At 59.8% G+C, this 19,371-nt stretch overlaps 1 protein-coding gene across 10 annotated transcripts in view; it reads left to right on the top strand.

Moving 5' to 3' along the window:
• Positions 1–19,371, top strand: part of RIPOR1 (RHO family interacting cell polarization regulator 1) — a 132,675-nt gene that overhangs the window by 81,025 nt on the left and 32,279 nt on the right. For 8 of the 10 annotated variants that reach the window (XM_043526487.1, XM_037877910.2, XM_043526488.1 and 5 more), the window contains one exon: positions 18,082–18,208. In XM_043526487.1, coding sequence (XP_043382422.1) covers positions 18,082–18,208 — 127 coding nt within the window. Of the gene's footprint in view, positions 1–96; positions 250–9,386; positions 9,409–18,081; positions 18,209–19,371 lie in introns of those variants that run through there. The other 2 variants (XM_037877908.2, XM_043526490.1) reach the window with 2 other exon arrangements.

Here is a 19,371-nt window from a genome sequence, read left to right as displayed (position 1 = left end):
CTGGCGGGGCGCTCCCTTCCCTTTGGAGGCGTGGGTTTGACTCACCGCTTTGGGAGCAGCAGGAACCATGCAGTGATGTCAGGCCTCGGGCAGGGGAAGCGTGGGAGGAGACTGGGCCCGGCTCAGCCGGCTGGGGAGCGCAGGGAGCAGAGCCGGCTGCTGCAGGCAGCCCTAGATGGCTGTGAGAGAGGGGACCGGCAGCTGCTGCTCCCTGGCCCCGCCGCCCCAGAATGAACGGCAGATACAAAGGTACCATGGCCACTAAGAGCCACCTCCGCCCTGCGAACCCGCTGTGCCTGGCTTCCCCGCAGCGGGATGCCCACCTCGGGCGGGTGGCTTCCTCCTCTCGCTTTTTCTAGTGACCCAGTCCAGGCACAGGAGCGAGCAAGGCAGGGGGGAGAGGGGGCGGGAGGGGAGAGCGTGCCCCCTGCTGCCTGACCTCCCCCTGCTCCTGTGCTGTAGGTCCAGAGGGTATGTGTGGGGCTTGAGGTTTCCCTAGAGATATGGGCAGGCCCAAGAAGGAAGATGGTTCTGTGGCTAGATTAAGAGAGCTGGGGTATGCTCCTCCCCTGTGGCCTTGGTGAGTCGCTGCCTGGCTCTGTGCCTCCGTTTCCCCTCTGTAACCCAGGCATAATCATACTTCACTTTGTGGGGGCAAGGAGGCCCCGTTCGTTGTTTGCAAGGTGCTTAGAGCCTCACGGGACGGGAAGGATGGCTGGGCTGGGGTGCTGAGTGTGTGCTGGGCAGCCAGGTGCTGGTTGCAGAAGGGGGCTGTGCGTGAGGCTGGAGTGATCCTGCATGGTCCCTGCTGCAGCTGGGATGCTGTGATGTAGGGGTCTGGACAGGCTCCCCATTACTGGGCCTGGGAGATGCACAAACTTGCTGCCAGGGGGCCGGGCTTCTGCCAGCTGTGGGGCGTAGTGCCCAGTGGGCTCCCTGCGGCTCTGGGATGTAGCACCCAGATGGCCGACTCTGTGGCATAGCACCTGGCGGGCTGCACTCCCACCAGCTGTGGGGCGTAGTGCCCGGTGAGATGGGCTCCCGGTGGTTCTGTGGTGTCGCGTGTTTCGGTAACTGTGGTGTTGTGGTCTCTCACCTTGGTGAGTCGATACTGTGGCAGTCGCTCCTCCCCCTGCCATCACTTTGCCATGTAAACCACTTGTTACGGATAGTGAGAGCCCCAAAATAGACAGTGGGGGGCAGGCTGGGAGCCGCAGTGGTGCCATGAAGTTGGCTGGCACTGCTGCTGGCTGTGGGTAGGTCTCTCCCACTGCCCACTGACAGCCCTTTGTACTCTGTCCCTCCACTGGGCACCTCAGCCAAGGCACCATGCTGGGACCCCTGCACAGCCTGGAGAGGCTGCAGTGGGGGGCTTGGGGCCAGTGAGCAGGGCTGGGGAGTATTAGGGCCCCTAGCTGGGAGTATAGAGAGCAGAAGCAGTGCTGAGTCTCAGTTTCATGGCATAGACAGCAAGTGGCAGCCCTCCGCCAGGTACTGGCCAGGTAAGGCATGGTGAGACGGGGGACTGGCGAGGGGTAGGAGGATGCTAAGATTCCACCAAAGAGGTGGCAATGCCCTCTCACACCGCACCCTGCCAGGGTAAGCTGTGGGGACAGAGAAGTTCTCTGAGCTCTCTCCGCTCAGCCCCTGGAAGGATGGTCTGGGCACAGCAAAGGACTGGGTCTCCGCTGTGCCATGGCTGCCAGGCCCAGGGAGAGGCAAGAATCATAGAATCATAGAATATCAGGGTTGGAAGGGACCTCAGGAGGTAATCTAGTCCAACCCCCTGCTCAAAGCACGACCAACCCCAACTAAATCATCCCAGTCAGGGCTTTGTCAAGCCTGACCTTAAAAACTTCAAAGGAAGAAGATTCCACCACCTCCCTAGGTAACGCATTCCAGTGCTTCACCACCCTCCTAGTGAAAAAGTTTTTCCTAATATCCAACCTAAACCTCCCCCACTGCAACTTGAGACGAATACACCTTGTTCTGTCATCCGCTACCACTGAGAACAGTCTAGATCCATCCTCTTTGGAACCGCCTTTCAGGTACTTGAAAGCAGCTATCAAATGCCCCCTCATTCTTCTCTTCCGCAGACTAAACAATCCCAGTTCCCTAAGTCATGTGTTCCAGTCCCCTCATCATTTTTGTTGCCCTCCGCTGGACTCTTTCCAATTTTTCCACATCCTTCTTGTAGTGTGGGACCCAAAACTGAACACAGTACTCCAGATGAGGCCTCACCAATGTCGAATAGAGGGGAACGATCACGTCCCTCGATCTGCTGGCAATGCCCCTCCCTATACACCCCAAAATGCCATTGGCCTTCTTGGCAACAAGGGCACACTGTTGACTCCTATCCAGCTTCTCGTTCACCGTAACCCCTCGGTCCTTTTCTGCAGAACTGCTGCCGAGCCATTCGGTCCCTAGTCTGTAGCGGTGCATGGGATTCTTCCATTCTAATTGCAGGACTCTGCACTTGTCCTTGTTGAACCTCATCAGATTTCTTTTGGCCCAATCCTCCAATTTGTCTAGGTCCCTCTGTATCCTATCCCTACCCTCCAGCATATCTACCTCTCCTCCCAGTTTAGTGTCATCTGGTAACTTGCTGAGGGTGCAATCCACACCATCCTCCAGCTCATTGATGAAGATATTGAACAAAACTGGCCCCAGGACCGACCCTTCGGGCACTCCACTTGATACCGGCTGCCAAGTAGACATGGAGCCATTGATCACTACCCGTTGAGCCCGACAATCTAGCCAACTTTCTATCCACCTTATAGTCCATTCATCCAGCCCATACTTCTTTAACTTGCTGGCAAGAATATTGTGGGAGACCGTGTCAAAAGCTTTGCTAAAGTCAAGGAACAACACGTCCACCGCTTTCCCCTCATCCACGGAGCCAGTTATCTCGTCATAGAAGGCAATTAGATTAGTCAGGCATGACTTGCCCTTAGTGAATCCATGCTGACTGTTCCTGATCACTTTCCTCTCCTCTAAGTGCTTCAGAATTGATTCCTTGAGGACCTACTCCATGATTTTTCCAGGGACTGAGGTGAGGCTGACTGGCCTGTAGTTCCCCGGATCCTCCTCCTTCCCTTTTTTAAAGATGGGCACTACATTAGCCTTTTTCCAGTCGTCCGGGACCTCCCCCATCGCCATGAGTTTTCAAAGATAATGGCCAATGGCTCTGCAATCACATTCTCCAACTCCTTGGGTTGTCCCCGTGGTGGTGATGGCGCTTGGGGCTGGTGCCCCAGGTGGGGTGGGGGTAGTGTTCCATGGGCTCTGCCCTCACGCCGAGAGCAGGCTTAGCCGGAGCTTTTCCTGTGGCAGGCTCTTCCGGATGGATGGTGTGGTCCCAGCAATCCTCAGGGAGGAGATGAGCCAGGCTGGGTTCACGCCAGCTCCATGGCAGCTCTGTGACCCAGGGAGCTGGCATCTTGTTTGCCTGCGGGGCTCAGACCCAGATCCCAGGGCTGCAGCTAGTCAGGGTAGCCAGGCTCAGAGGAACTGGTCAGGGGTTCTTGCAATCACCTCTTAGAAAACATCTTCTCCCGGGAGCTGCGGGCATGGGAATGCATATGTCTATCTGCACTGGCGTGATGGGCACACGTGTCCATTTGTCTGTCTCCATTGATGGGTGAGGGGGCATTTGTGGGTGTCTGTCTGCATTAGTATGGTGGGGCACATTTGAGTGTGTCAGGGTTCCCTCCCCCCTCTGAACTCTGGGGTACAGATATGTGGACCTGCATGAAAGACCCCCTAAGCTTGTATTCTACCAGTTTATGTTAAAACTTCCCCAAGGCACAAATTCCTTTCCTTGTCCTTGGAGGGTATTGCTGCCACCACCAAGTGATTTACGCAAAAATTCAGGAAAGGATCACTTGGAGTTCCTATTCCCCCAAAATATCCTCCCAAGCCCCTTCACCCCCTTTCCTGGGGAGGCTTGAGAATAATATACCAACCAATTGAGTAACGAAGTGAGCACAGACCAAACCTCTTATCTTTAGGACACTAAAATCAATCAGGTTCTTAAAAGAAGAACTTTATTATAAAGAAAAAAGTAAAGAAATCACACCTACAAACTCAGGATGGAAGGTAACTTTACAGGGTAATAAAAAGATTTAAAACACAGACGATTCCCCTCTGGGCTCAGCTTCACAGTTACAAAACAGGAATAAAACTACCTCTTAGCATAGGGAAAAATTCACAAGCTAAAACAAAAGATAACCTAATGCATTTCCTTGCCTCATTTACAATTTCTGTAATTCTTAGATGGATTATTCCAGGTATATTTTCAGGAGATGTTGTCCCTGCTTGGCTTCTCTCTCCGTCCAGAGAGGGAACAAACAAAGACAGCACAAACAAACACCTCTCCCACCCCCATTTGAAAGTATCTTCTTTCCTTATTGGTCCTTCTGGTCAGGTGCCAACCAGGTTATTTGAGCTTCTTAACCCCTTACAGGTAAAGATTCAGTACAGCTGCCCAGGAGGGATTTTATGCTACCCTTATTTGTATGTTTATGACAGGGTGTCTGTCTCTATTGGCTGGGTGGGGGGCTGCGGGTGTCTGTCTCCATTGGTGGGGGGGCACGGGCAGGTGTCTGTCTCCATTGGCAGGGGGCGGGCTGCGGGTGTCTGTCTCCATTGTGGGGTGGGGGGGTTGCGGGTGTCTGTCTCCATTGGCGGGATGTGTGTGGGGGTTGCTGTGCATGTCCCAGCAGAGGGGAATCCCTGGCTCTCGGCAGTGCCCCATGGGCAAGCGAGGTTGGCCAAGGCAGGCTGGCTGCTGCAGGGCAGGGGTCGGTGCGGTGGGTTGGAGGTTAGAGGGCGGCATAGCCAGGGCCTAGAACCACCCCCCAAGGGCCGGTGCGCGGTCCCCAGCGTGTGTGTGCAGCTGGCGCTGCCTTTCACAGGGGAAACCCACCCACTGAGCGGATGCAAACACAGATGGCATCACTGTGACAACTGTGGGCATGGGCCAGTGCTGAGCAACAGAGACTGTTTCCTTGGCAATCTGGAAACCACCCCTCCCACGTGGCTGCCACCTTGTTCTTCCCGCCATGCGCAGCTGTGTGGTGTTCTAGATCCCCTCCCCCGCGGCTGCCACCCCAGCCCTCCCTGTGTGCCAGCCTCTAGGCCCTCCTCCCTGGCTGCTGCCGCCTTGGCTCTTCCATTAGCTGCTCATGAGGGTCGGGATCCCAGTCAGGGGTCACAGCGTGGGGAGCCAGGCTGGTTTCAGAGCAGGGTGGGCGCTGGGGGCTCTGACTGTAGGACAGTCACAGATATTGGAGTGGGAGGGGGCTCAGGGGATGTGGGGGGCCCAGCCAGCGGGGCGCGGCCTCTATTGGTTAACTCAAGTGCCAGCGCCCAGCCAGGGAAGGAGGGAGGGGGAGGGAAGGGAAGGAGCGGGAGGCTGCTGCCAGCCTGTGTGCACTGCTCTGGGCGTGGTCTCCAAGCCCCCCTTGTCTGTGTGTGGTGCAGTGTGTGGCCCAGCCCTTGGCCTGGCGTGTCCCTTTGCGCAGCTGCTTGGAGGGGTAAACAAGCACTTCCACCAATTCTTCAGCTTCGGCGCTCCTTCCCTTTCCTGCCACCTCCCTGTCAGTGCCCTGAGTGACCTGCCACGAGCCCACGCCGACAGGAGGGTGGGGACTTCCGGCACTGGCTGCTGCGCCCGCCCTGCCTGCTTCTGTCAACCCCCCGTCCGAGCGGGTCGCGGCAGGGGCTGTCTCCCAGGCAGCCTCCTGCTTGGGCGCAGTTCCTTCCGGGCCCTCTTCGCTGCCAGGGCGGTGAATTGTGAGCTCACGAGCGTGGGCCGCTGATGCCATGGCTGGGAGCTTGTGACTTCACACCCAGAGCCCAGCCAGGGTTACAGGCGCCAGTGGTTGCGAGCGTGTCTTCCCATGTCATGGCAGAGACGCCTCTCACCCAGTGGGTCTTTCCGTGGGGAAGGAGGGCACAGGGTGAAGCTTGGTAGTGGGGGAGGCAGAGGGTTCCTGCCGGACAGGCCCGTGGGATACTGTGTCTCAGCCTCCTCCAATGGGTGCACACACCTGAGCCGCTGGCAAAGGAAGCCCTGGGTTCTTTGGGGGCCCTCTCCTCGCTGGAGAGACTGCTGAGTGTCCACAGCCCCAGTATCTCCCATCTCTGGGATGGGGTGTCTGGGGTCGCTGAGATCCTTGATCGCCAAGAAACGGCCTCACCGCAGGCCTGGATTCTGTTAGGCAGTCGTGACTCTTCTTTGACTCAGCAGAACTTTCTTCTCCTCCCCCATCTTGTGTGTTGGGATGGGGGAGGGGTGGCTCCCCTTGAGGAAGCCAGGCTGGGATCTGTCGCTCCCCTGCCCTCTGTGGCCAGGCAGCCAAATGGTAGTTCCTGGATCCTGGTTATCAGGACTGAAGCGGGGCAGCACCGCTTCCGCTCTTGGCAGCCGGCCTCGCTGATACTCTGTCCCCAGGGCTGTGTCAGAGGCTGGCGTGGGGGCTTGGGGTGCGTATATTGCTTAGATCCTGGGCTGTGCTGACCTCCAGGCAGCTGCACAAACAAGGATGCGAAGGCTGAGACGGGCTGTGCGAAGGGACAGCACCGAGAGTCTTAGGGCCCAGATTTAAGGATGCTTCCTCCAGCTCTTTCTCTTGAGAGGAGTGATGCACGCAGGAGATGGCACAGAAGAAGTGTCTCTTTAAGCATGCCAAGGGGGGCATGGGGCAGTGAGCTCCCAGCAGGGGGCTGTGAGGGCACTGCCCACTGGACACCATCTGCACCCTGAGGTGCCTTATCTGCCAGTGCCTTGTGCCCCTCTAGAATGGCTGAAACTAGTGAGATCAGCAAGGAGACGCCCTTTCCCCCCTGCCAGCTCCGTGTGTTTACTCTGCAGTGGACAGTGCGGAGCCAGGCCAAGTGGGCAGTTGCACTGTGGGCAGTTGCACTTCCAGCCATGCGAGCACTGTGCCATCTTGCTTGTGCGTCACCATGCAGGGAAGCTCCTGTCACACTCAGCCAGAGGGTGGGTAGCAGCAGCAAAGCAGAAACTGAAGGGGCAGGCGGCATGTGTGCAGAGGAGAAGCTGTGGGGGGGAGAGGAGGCGAGGGGGGAGAGCGAGGACTGATCTGAGGCTCCCTCTCCCCTCCCCAACCTGTCAGAACATCCTAATGGGAGCGGAAAAATCCTTCGTCCTGAGAAGGGATTTCAAACTTCAGGCTCTTTGAGTCTTTCCCGGCGCTGTTGATAAATCCAACTGCAGCAGCCCTGGGTTAATGCCTGGGAATCGGAAACAGAAACCAGCTGAGACTGACCCAGCTGGTTTTGCTACCCGCCCTGAGAGCTGGAAAGTACATTGGATTCAGCATTCCTCCTGACCCAGTCATCTCCATGACGCACCAGGCATCAGAATGGTGTCTCCTCTTGACATTGTAGGGGGAGAAAACTGGCTTTTAACCATGCCTTCATGCTGGGGGAAAGCTCATAGACCTCTGGGGGTTTGTAAACGAGGAGCATTTGCTCCAGGCGGAAGAAATGGTCAGGGAATTGTTCCTCCGCTTGGTGCCATGCAGACAGCTGGTGACGTCTGCCACCTCTGCCAATTAGGTACCAATCTGGGGAGCATTGTCTGGAGTTGAGGAGAGACTGACGCAGGACTCCTGGGTTCTGTTCCTCACAGTTCCTCCTGCCCTTGGGAGAGTCCCACACAATTTGTCAGAAGTGGTCCCTGATTCTGGTGCCCCCATGAGACCCGTGAGAGTGCCTGGCTAAGTGCAGCCGCTGCTGAGCCATGCTGAGCTTTCGCAGCACCCACAATTAGGCTGAAGATGTCTAGCGGTGGGCGCCCAAATCAGTGGTCTCTCCAGAAAAGCTATGCCTCAGTTTCCCTATCTGGGTCATGGGCCCACCACCAGCAAGTGCCTGTGAGGGGCGCTGCAGGCTAATCAGGGCTTGGCACATGTTAGAGAAAGGGCAAGGGTCTGTTAGCACTGACAATGCTGGATGTGGCCTATGCTGGGGTGTGCCCATCAAACTGCGGCGTATCTGCAGCACCATAGGGTGTCAGGCAGACCAAGGAGTCCACCTTGGATGCCAAAGTGTCTGATCATTAGAAACCCGAGGCTCACTAATAATAGCCCCCACTGGGACACAGCACATTCCAGCCGCAGATCTCCAAGCACTCAACAGAGGAGGGCGGAACCATTATCCCCATTTCACGGATAGGGAAACTGAGGCACTGAGCAGGGAAGTGACTCGCCCAGCAGTCCATTGCAAAACAGGGGCTAGAGCCCAGCTCTCCTGAGTCCAGTCCAGTGCTGTGGCTGCTAGGCCACACTGCCACCCCTGCCTCCTCAATAACTGACTGCAGCCCCCAGGAGGGACACTTACCCCCTGTAGGGTGTGAAGCTTTTTGAAGCCCTGAGACCCCAGGGTGAGGGGCCAGGCTGGCCTGTGCCGTGCATCCTGGTTACCATCTTCCTGTTGCTGCCCTGGTCTCTGCCCAAGACAGCCCTTATGACTGAGACACGAGTGCCCACCCCGTGCCCTGGGTGCCATATAAGGCTTTAGCTGTCACTGCCACATCTGGGCATAGAATTCAAGTGCTCTGGAGTGTCGGCACCTCCCTGCCCATGGCCCTCAGGCTTCTCTGCTTCCTTCAGTGCCCGTGGGCTAGGGGAACAGTGTGAACCCGACTTGCAACTGGGCACCGTCACCTCCGATATGGTTCCTGGGCATGGCAGCGGTGGACACTGAGAGCAGAGGACAGGGAGGGCAGCTGCCGGTGGGAGTGCGATCAGGGCGCTGGGGCTTGGGGAAGGTGGTGTCTAAAGAGTTCTGTGCTGGGCATATGTAGGGCAGAGAACAGCTCTGGGCTGGTGCCCCTGAGCGACAGGTGCTGGTGTCTGTTCTCTGAATGCTAGGGGGGTAGCTGGTGACTGGGTGCCAGTGGTGCCCTCTCTCCTGCGTGTGCGTCTGTGCCCGGGGCAGGACAGGGGTGTCTGACTGCCGGCTACCCTCTGCCCCTAGGAAGAGCTGAGTGAGACCCTTGGGTGCTGCTGTCTGCGTCTGCCCTGTCAGTCTGCCCCTCCCCCGGCAGTACCAGTCACTGACTCTCTCTGCAATGTCAGGAATGTGTGAGCACTGGGCCTGTCCCACCCGCTGGAGGAGACCTGCCCTGAAGGAGTGGAGGGCCAGGGAGATCCCCTCGCTGGGCGCACCTGTGTGTGCGCATCTCAGGGCTCACGGCCTGCCGCCCCTCCGCATTGCAGCCCCAGCATGGCTCGCTCTGAGGGGCTCTTCACGGGGAATGCCTGACCTCGGGGTGCAGTCCCTGCCTGGGGTGCACTGACTGCAGGTGTTACATGGTACCAAAGGATCCCTAGATCTGCTGCGCTGACCGGCCTGGGTGCTGTGCTGCGTGGGAAGGTAGGCGCATGGGGCTGGGGGCCGGGATGACCCTGCGAATGTGCCTCCTCCTTGCCCCCATTGCTTTTGGGGCATTTCCGGTGATGCCGGGGCCCCATCCATGCAGTCCCGCATCAGCCCTACATGTGTCTGTATATCTCCCAGCAACCCCTTGGCCCTCGGGGTTCTAAGCCCTTCTCCCCAGGAGGAGAATGGGACCTGTCCTGGAGACTGAGCAGCCAGGCAGCAGAGGACGCTCTCAGCTCGGAGGGTGGTGGGGCACTCGGTGCCCGGTATTCTTGGGGGCATGCCAGCCCCAGATGGCACGGTGGGAGTGTGAGGCTGGGGGCCCTAGGTTGGGGGTAGGAGAAGAATCCTGTCTGGGCTGCTGCCCTCCCTGTGAGACCTGGCCCCACGCGTGCACCAAGCGGGGCAGAGCGTGTCTGCCATGGGGAGGAGGTGTGGAAAGCAGGGTCAGAGTTTCAGGTGCTTTGAGCTGTACCTATTTGCCCCGCTGACTGGTGGCAAATGGGGACAGGCTGACACCCATCGGGCCCTGGATGGCCTGCTGGCTTGGCTGGCAGCTGGGTTCTCCCACACTGTGTGGGCCCTCTCTTGACTCAGGCTTTGGCTGCAGTCTGCACTGCTCATGGCTTGGATCGCTGCCTCCTTGGCAGAGCCGGGTGAGAGCCCTGTGCTGGCTGGCTGTGAGCTGCGCCCCGTGGCAGGAGGCAGCTGGGGGAGAGTGGAGCCGACTGGCTCTCCGCTGTCTCAGCGGCCGTGCTGGTGCTGGGTCCCTCCTGCGCGGGTTCGGGCAGGTGAGTGGATGAGCAATGTTGATATTGAGGTGCTTTGATCCGAGCTTTGGCCTCGATACCTTCCAGAAACACATCCGGCCCATGCTTTGCTCGGTGCCAAGTGCTCCAGGGGTGGCGCCGGCGCCAGCCCCAGCCAGACATTGCGCTGCCAGTGATCCGTTCTTGGGCACGTTTACATAGGCCCAGTGCGCACGGCACCCTGCTGGAGCCAGGGTATCCATATGGCACGTCACTTGGGCTGCCAAGCCTGGAGCCCAGCTCTGGCAAGTCGGAGGCCAGGCCTAGGTCTAGATGGAGGCATTGGGGGAAGGTGGGAGGAGGTGAGATTGCCCAGCCTGGGGGTGATTCCCAGCACCACTGAGCTGGCACCAGCTCAGCTGGATAACCGTTGGGCATAAAAGATATGTCTGGGCAGCTGGAGTGAAAGCACATGGCCCAGCTGGCGGGGCCTAGGCAGGACCAGGGGATGGAGTGGGGTGGAGGTGCAGTGCCTGCGAGGCAGAGCTGAGAGGAGAGGGCCAGCAGGGGTTATGTGATGGGAATTTCCTGGTTGCATTGTGAGCGCCTAGCTGCCCCAGCCCCCTTGTGCTCGGCACTGGTCAGACCTGGAGCAGAGGCAGCCACTGCCCCAAAGTTTCAGTGGAGGGCAAGGGGCAGTAAGTGGTACAGCAGGCGGCTGTGGGGCAGAGGGGAATGGAGCCCACTGATTGGTCTAATAAGCAGCAGTCCCAGGACACCATCTGGAGTGACTTTTGTTGGCGTCCTAGCGACATTGCCAAGGCAGCTGGTGGAGGGGGCCCAAGCTGGGGGTGCCCTGGCTGAGTTGGGGGTGCATGCTGGACTCTGGGAGTGGGAGAGAGAAGGGGAGGGGATCCCCCCCCTCCTGGTGCTGGAGGGCCGGGCTGATACGAGAGGCAGGATCTGCCATGTGAAGGGGCTGGCCTGGGAGGTGGGCGGGGGCAGCAGCAGCATGGCAGAGCTGTTTCTTGGGCCCAGAGGGCTCTAGCAGTAGCAGGGCAGAGCCCTGGGCATGTGCCAGCAGCAGGCATCCAGCTGGGCCTCACACCACTGTTCACAGCATCCAGTAGCTACGCTTGGGCCTTGCCTTTCTTCCCGCTCCGGCCCTGGCCTGGGGAAGGAGCTGATGGTGGGAAGGGCTGCTGGCTCCCTGGGCAGCCCAGGGCCCCTTGCTCCAGCGCTGGCATGTGGCTGCCCATGAGCAGGCAGACCTGGAATGGCTCTGTCCTCCGGCTCCAGGTGCAAGATGGACCCTCCTGAGGCAGAGGAATGGCTGCAGGGGGGCGTTGCACTGGGCATGTGGAGACGGGGCAGGCAGAAGAGAGGGACTGGCTTTGCCCCCTCTGCGGGAACAGGTAGCGGGTCCATGCCACCGCAGCTCAGAGTTGTGCAGCTGGCAGTGCTGTGAGCAAGTTCGGGCCGTGGGCGTGATGGGCCCCCAGCGGCCCTGTTGGCTGGCAGTGCTGTGGGCAAGTTCGGGCCGTGGGCGTGATGGGCCCCCAGCAGCCCTGTTGGCAGTGCCCTGCCTGTGGGAGCCATGCTGCTGTCACAGTCCCTGGTGGAGGAGGTGGGTCTGGAGCCAGACCCACCCCACACCCAGACCCCCGTCCCTGCAGCTTGGGATATAAATAACAGTGGGTGGCTGCGGCCCAGAGCCAGCAGCCTGGCTTGCTTTGCCATGAGCCGATTAAATGGCCCCCATAGGGTAATCTGGGGCCCTGCAGGTGAGCTGGACTACTTGGGATTAAGGCTCTTCCTTAAGGAGCTTAATTGGGCCAGCGTTGCCCTAGAGACTGGAGGGGGCTGGCGCTGCGCTGGAGAATGGGCCAGGCAGCTCGGCTGTGTTAGCAGCCTGCCCGGGCCGGACGTCGGGGACCCGTCCTACCTGGCTCTGCTCACTGGGCCTTGCTCTCTCCGGCAGGCGTACTGGCAGTTCACCCTTCAGTGCTGCGTGGCAGTGCTCCCACGATGGCAGGGCAGCCAGGGTCAGTAAGGACCGAGCCAGAGCCCTCCGTCTGGGGGAATGACCGTGCCGTGGGGTCAGCCTGGCTAGCCCAGAGCCTGCTAGGGCCGAGCCAGCAGCTGAGCAAGTGTGTGCCAGGGCGGGGCTGGTTCTGTGTGAGGAGCTGTGGGGGATACAGGGTGCTGCAGCTGGAGGTCTCTGGAGGGTGGGCTGGGGCCCTGCTGGGGTGGGGTCCCAGGGCAGGGCTGAGGCTGAATCCAGCTGCCTGGGGACGCTCTGAGCTCCCTGGTCAGGCAGCCCCCTTGGGATGTGGTTGCTCAGTGTCATCGTTGAGGATGCTGAGCCCGGGGAGAGTGTGCCGTTGGCGGCCGTGTGCCTGGCGTGCCAAGGACCCGCCCCCATGCCAGGCAGGCCCCAGTGTCTGGCCCTGTCATGGCTGGAGGGTTGGCACTGCCATACTGCAGTCTGGGTCCCCTCCCCCTGCCGCTGTGCGGGGGGCAGTGTCGTAGGTAGCTGACCACCCCATGCCTTCCTGCCAGCTGACACTGTGCCCACGCACCCGGCTGCTTGGCTGCCCCCTGGGCAAGAGGACTAAGGAGAGGAGGAAACTCTGCATAAGCCGATTAGGGAGCTGAGGAGTCCTGTGCTGGGCCCTGAGTGCCGCCCCCTTGGCGTGTTATCCCTGCCCCATCTGTTCAGCCCCATCTAATGCCGGAGCCTTGACCTTCCCTGTGTGGCTGCTGTGTGAGCAGGCGGGTGCCCGGGAGAGGGAGCTGTGCCCCCTTCTGGAGGAGATCTGGCAGCCTTCCTCTCCAGGCTGCTTGGGCTCCTCCTCCACCCTGTGCCCCCTCCGGCCCTTTGTGTGGCCATTCAGGATCAGATCGGACACCCACCTGCATGGAGCCGTTTGGTGTGTGAAAGGGGCCGTCGGTGCCAGCAGCTTCTAGAGCAAACGAATCTTGTGGCAGGACCCAGCTCTGCCAGGCTCTGGCCACAGCCATGCTGCCTTTCTGGACTTGTCTTCCTCCTTGCGGCTTCTCTGGGGCTCCTTGCTTTGCCATCTGGTGAGGTCCCCTGCGCCTCCCCCCACAGCCTTGTGGGAGCTGGGCTGCCCCAGCAGATACCGCGACCTGGGCGCTGCCATGCCATGGGGTGAGTGGTCACCCAGGGCCTTGTTCTCTAGCAGGAGTGAGTGTCGCAGGAAATCCCCTCCCCTCTCCCTGGGCACTGACACGGTGACCAGAGACTTCCACTGCCGCCAAACCCCTGGGCAGCCCAGAGCCTCCTGCTGGAAGCAGCACGGCTGTGTGTGGGACCCTGCTGGGGGGCAGCTGGTGAACCAGCACCCGGCCCCCTGGAACGTGGGCTTGAGGGGCCTGTGAGTTGGGGGCTTGGACTCACTAAGGCAACTCTGAGCTGCTGTAACAGAGACAGGAGACTCTCGCAGACACCCCTCAGCAGGGCAGCGGCCACCAGTGGGAGTCCTGGTTCCGGTTCTATTCAGTATCTTCACAGATGATTTGGATAAGGGCATTGATAAGGGCACATTCATGACGCCTGCGGGCTGTACCACGCTAGGAGGAGGTGCAATCACTTTGGAGGGCAGGGTTAGAATTCAAAATGAGCTGGACAAACTGGAGAAATGGTCTGACATCAACAGGACAAAATTCACTAAGGACGAATGCAAAGTGCTCCACTGAGGAAGGACCAATCAGTTGTACACATACAGAGTGGGAAATTACTGCCTAGGAAGGAGTGCTGCAGAAAGGGATCTGGGGTTATGGTGGTTCACAAACTGAATTTGAATCAGCAATGTACTATTGGGAAAAAAACCCATGTCGTTCTGGGATAGATTCCCATCCACGACTGCTGTTAGCCAATATCTCCAGTGGCCGGTAATGGGACACTAGATGGGGAGGGCTCTGAGTGACTACAGGGAATTCTTTCCCAGGTCTCTGCCTGATGGGTCTCACCCACAGGGTCTAATTGATCTCTGTATCTGGGGGAGGGAAGGAATTTTCCCCGGATCAGTCCATGGGAGGATTTTGGCCTTCTTCTGCAGCATGGGGTCACTTGCTGGGGTTAACTAGAGCAGTAGTTTTCTTCCTTTTTTCATTTGCAACCCCCTACAAAATGTTGAATGGAGGCAAAGACCCCTTTGGAAATCTCTCTGCGGACCCCCAGGGGTCTGTGGACCACAGGTTGAAAACCACTGTCCTAAAGTAAATGGTGGATTCTCTGGACCCTGAAGTCTTTGAATCATGACTTGAGAATGTCAGTAACTCAGGCAGTCTGTTGCAGGAGTGGGTGGGCGAGGTTCTGTGGCCTGTGATATGTAGGTCAGACTGGATGATCCTGATGGTCCTGTCTGAGTCAATGGGCTTGTGCACACTAGCACTTACTTCGGTAGAACGTCAGTCGCTCAGGGAGTGAAAAAGCCAGCCCCCGAGCAATGTAAGTTACACCTACCCAAGCCCCGGGGTGCACAGCACTGTATCAGCGTGAGACACGCTCCCACAAACACAGCTACCGCTGCTGGAGCTCTCCCGTCGTCATGCAGCGTCTGCACGAGCAGAGCGACAGAGGCGCAGCTGCAGTGATTCTAGTGTGGACTAGCCCTACGAGTGCTGTGCAGCAAGGCACGAGGAGTAATTCTTCCACTCCACTCAGCGCTGAGAAGGCCTCAGCTGGAGCCCTGTGTCCAGTTCTGGGCACCACACTTCAGGAAGGACATGGACAAATTTGGAAAAAGTCCAGAGAAAAGCACAAAATTGATCAAAGGTGTAGAGAACATGACCCGTGAGGGGAGACTGAAGCAATTGGGTTTGTTGAGCCTGGAGAAGAGAAGACTGAGGGGGGACATACGTACAAGGTTGTTATAAAGAGGAGGGTGCTAGGTTTAGCTTGGACATCAGGAAGAATGTCCCACCTGTCAGGGTGGTTAAGCAGGGGAGGAATTACTGAGGGAGGCAGTGGAATCCCAGTCATTGGAGGGTTTTAAGGACAGATTGGACAAATCCCTCTCCGGGCTGGTCTAGGTAACACGTGGTCCTACCTCAGTGCAGGGGCCTGGCCTAGGTGGCCTGTCGAGGTGCTTCCAGGCCTATGTTTGTGTGAGTCTGTGCGCTGTGCCTTGGACCAAACGGCAGCTCCTGGTGCCATGGCGGGGTCTGGGTGCAGTGACCGCCTGGGCAGTGCGGGCACATCAGTGTAGTGGAGGGGCTGTGCCTAAGTTACTCAAGGCCCCGAGCAGCTCTCCGGCATGTGGACTGCTCCCTCTGCGCATTACCCCTGTGCAGCCAAGCCGATGGGCAGGAGGAGGCTGTGCCAAGGTCTTCCGCTGTGGCCTGGTATTTTCAGCTTCCCTCTGGCATCCGTTCCTGGCACAGGCTGAGGTTTGTACACCTGGAAATCCAGTTAAGTGACCAGCCCATCTCTCCACAGACCCCAGGGAAGGCAGATGGCTCCCCATTTCTTCAGTGTGGTGGTGTGTCTGTTGCGAAATACGGCCACATGCTGGCTGCATCTGGCTTGTCCTGACACTTAGTGGGTGGCCTGGGCCACGCTGAGCTCCATCAATGGCTATTAGCCAAAATGGCCAGGGACACAACCCCGTGCTCTGGGTGTCCTTAGCCTCTGACTGACAGTGGCTGGGAATGGGTGACAGGGGATGGATCACTTGATTACCTGTTCTGTTCATTCCCAGTGAAACACCTGGCATTGGCCACTGTCGGAGTACAGGATACTGGGCTAGATGGACCATTGGTCTGACCCAGTATGGCCATTCTTATGTCTGTGTGATCCCCTAAAGCCTTGGGGGCCTTCCAGGCCCTCTGGGATTACCAGGCTGTGGCTGGAGATGGCACCATTCCCATACACACCTTGTGAGATGCTGGGCATGGATCATTGCATTAGGAGGAGATCTTGCTCCGTGGCCAGCAGGGGGGCACCAAAGGGGTTGGGGGCACATGTTCCCTTCCCTGTCAGGGGATGGCTGAGAGCTGCTGGCTGGTGCCATGTCGCAGAGCTAGGCCAGAGGTTGGGGTTGTTCTCTGAGGCTTATGAGCCAGACAAGCCCCATTGACATGCTTGGCTAAACCAGTGGCATGGGCCTTCGTGGTTCCATATTTGCAGCAGTGGGGGAGGCTGTTGTAGGAGGGTGCATGCTCTTGTGAGTTGGGGGGCTGCCCCAGTGTGGGGCGGCTGGGGGAAAGTTTGCAGGGAGGGGTAGATGGAGTGGGAGGCAGTGGGCAGGAGGGGGCTCTGAGCAGTGTGGGGAGCAGGAGGGGGCAGTAGCAATGCAGAGCATGTGTCCTTTGTCAGAGAAAGTTGGGTCAATATCCTCTCCCCTGCTTTACCCAGGAGGAAACCGAGGCACGGTGCAAACAGGGATGGGCTCGAGGCCTAGGAGCCAGGAGTAGAACCCAAGGAGTCCTGGCTCCCAGCCACTGCTACGTACATCTTCCCAGGAAACGGCTATCTGTGAAATATACAGCGCCCCGGTGGGATTTGCGGGACAGCCCTGCTGGATCAGCCGTGCAGAGAACGCTGGGTCCTCCCTGTGTGGCGTTCCCCCGGCAGGCCTGGCCTTTGGGCCAGGGAGCCAGCTGCCTCACTCCCTTTCCTTCCTCAGAGGGGCTCCTGGGGACTCTCTGGCTGCAGCGTGGGTCGGGGACTTTCCAGCAGGCTCTGCTGTCCTGGGGCTTCCTTCGTGGTGGCTGGCACAGGAGGAGGGGGCCATAGCAGATTGTTATCTGGGAGCTGGCAACTCTGCCCTGTCCTGGCGCCGAGATGGCCTGGGCTCTGTAATCTCCCAGCAGAGCGGCCCCGAAATGCTCCTGTGTCTGCCCAGCGCTGCCCTGGTGCCTGCTGCATCCCCAGAGACTTGGCTGAGCGCCTGGGCAGAGGCACTGGAGATGGCCCACCCGCCCAAGTGGGGCACTTTGCTGATGTGGGGGCAGCAACCTTCCACCCCAGGCTCGGGGGGATGGGGCTGTCCATGGGTTACAGCACCATGTGCCCGCAGCTGCAGGGCGTGTGGGAGCCGAGGGGCCACGCAGCACCCCCTGCAGGGCGTGGCATGCTTTGCTAAGGGGCGGGGCTGCGAGTCCCTCGGGGAGGGATCTTTGGGGCACTGGGGCAGTGTCTCAGAATGATCCGGAGGTTGCTTGCAGCTCCTGCCAGTCGGCTGAGGCCTGTGTGGTCTCAGGCTACGCCGGGCAGGGCTCCTGGGCTGGGTTGGCCTCTGGCCAGGAAGCTGGGCTCCGGGAAGTCTTGGCGTGCCTGGGACAAGGAGTGTTTCCTGCTGTCTCGGGCCTTTGGCTCAGCTCCCCCCGGTGTCTGTCCTTCCCGGCACTGAGAGTGGAGTGGTTCCCCGCCTTGGACCGTGCCTCCTGCCCTGCCGCGTGCAGTGTTCTGCTGGTGCCTGGCTGGCCCCAGAGGGAGTGTGGGTGGCTGGGACGCGGGGAGTTGCTTGGCTCAGCGGACAGGGCAGGGGGCAGCACCAGAGCGCTGGTCTTCAGGGGCATCCAGGAGCTGTGCTGGGTCCCAGAGCCATGTGGCGCACACACTCTGCTCCCGGGGAGCCTGCCAGAGCTCTGGGCCCAGTTCTCAGACCGGCACCTGGCCCCATTGCTCAGGGTGACGGCGCTGGAGCCGCTCTGGGAAGGCCTGGCTCACATCCCAGCCTGGCTTGGCAGTGGTGCCGGGGAAGGACCAGGTGTAGGGCTGCGGGGACCAGCCAGCGGCGTTGGGAGAGTGGGACTCTGTGCTGGAGCCTGAGTTGAGGTGGCCCCGCTCCCTGCCGTCGCCCTGGGAGCCTGACCCTTCCTGTGCCAGCCCAGCACACCCAGCTGTCCCTGCCTGTCCTCACCGTGTCGTTTCCTTCCCCCGCAGGGAGGCCCTCCAGGTCACACTCCACCATGTCACTCTCCGTGCGGCCCCAGCGACGCGCCCTTGCTGCCAGGATCAATAGGAGCCAGTCCTTCGCCGGCCTGAATTCGACCCCGGACAAGGCCTTCAGGTAGGACCTGGAGGCTGGCTGCTGCTGGTGGGAGCGGGGCATCGGATAGCCTGAGCGTGTGCCGGGGGTGCCCCTCCCGACTCGACACTAACCCGCTCAGCAGGGACCTCCGCGGCACCTCGCACAGGGGGTCACAGCATCAGACAGATGCAAGAAAGGGGCAGAGAATCCATACTCCCAGTCCCCTGCTCCATTGATGCGTCACCCCCATTGGCTCCCTTCATGACTGCTGGCCCGGGGCAGTCTGTGGAGGGGACGTTCCCAGAGCCTCGCACTGGGCAGTGCCTGGCCGGCACATCATTTGGGAGAATCGGGTGGTTGCTGAGCAGCTGGGCGATGCACTGGCTTGGGACCTGATCCGCCCCCCACCGCTGTGCGAGATGGGCGCAGCGTCCCTGCAGCCCAGGGCGTGGGGGGGCTGGCTTACAGTGTGGCAGGGGGTGATGGGGTCGTCCAGCAGCCCTTCAGACCGAACTCTGCTCCCCCAGCTCAGATGTTCGGCTCCGAGGTGCTTTCCACAGGAGTCTGTATCTGCCCCCAGCCCTTGTCTACAAAGATCCTCCCCGGCCCCATTGTGCAGGCTGCTTTGGGTCATGCGGCTGCTCCCCCAAGGTGGCTGCAGTGGAGGGTGGTCTGGGTCCCTAGCTTGGCAGTGCTGTGGGGTCCTTGAGCCCGAGGGGGGGCCCATAGGATGTGTGATGTTCTGCCTGGCTCCAGCTTTGGGAGCTCACCGGACCCTGGCATTGCTCCCCGTGCTGCATGGGATTCGGCTGCTGAGAATGGGAAGTGGCCCTGGGGCGTTGTCCATGGATCCAGAGGGCCACAGGGCTCAGGGCTCCTGGAGCTGGCTGTCCCAGGGCCCTTGCCACGGTGCAGTGTGGTGAGGCACGGAGCCACCTGCCACTCCCCTGAGATGCAGCCTGCTGGGTAGTCATGTCATGGCTGGGCTGATGGGCAGCAGCTTCCCCAGGCTGGGACAGCTGTTCCCGCCCAGGGTGCTGGGGCCCCGGGATGCTGCTGGCTCTGGCGTTGCTCCAGCTGCTCCCCCTGGCTGTGGCTCTTCCTGGCAGCGAAGCACCTGGGCATCAGTAAAAGCAGCTGGGACCCGGAGCCAGCCTGGGGCCCCTGCTGCCGGAGGAGTTGCCCTCGGGGCCAGCACCTGT

The sequence above is a fragment of the Chelonia mydas genome, chromosome 12, assembly GCF_015237465.2.
Source record: "Chelonia mydas isolate rCheMyd1 chromosome 12, rCheMyd1.pri.v2, whole genome shotgun sequence".
In the NCBI taxonomy this organism is placed as follows: domain Eukaryota; kingdom Metazoa; phylum Chordata; order Testudines; family Cheloniidae; genus Chelonia; species Chelonia mydas.
This window is presented reverse-complemented; position numbering and strand designations above follow the sequence as displayed.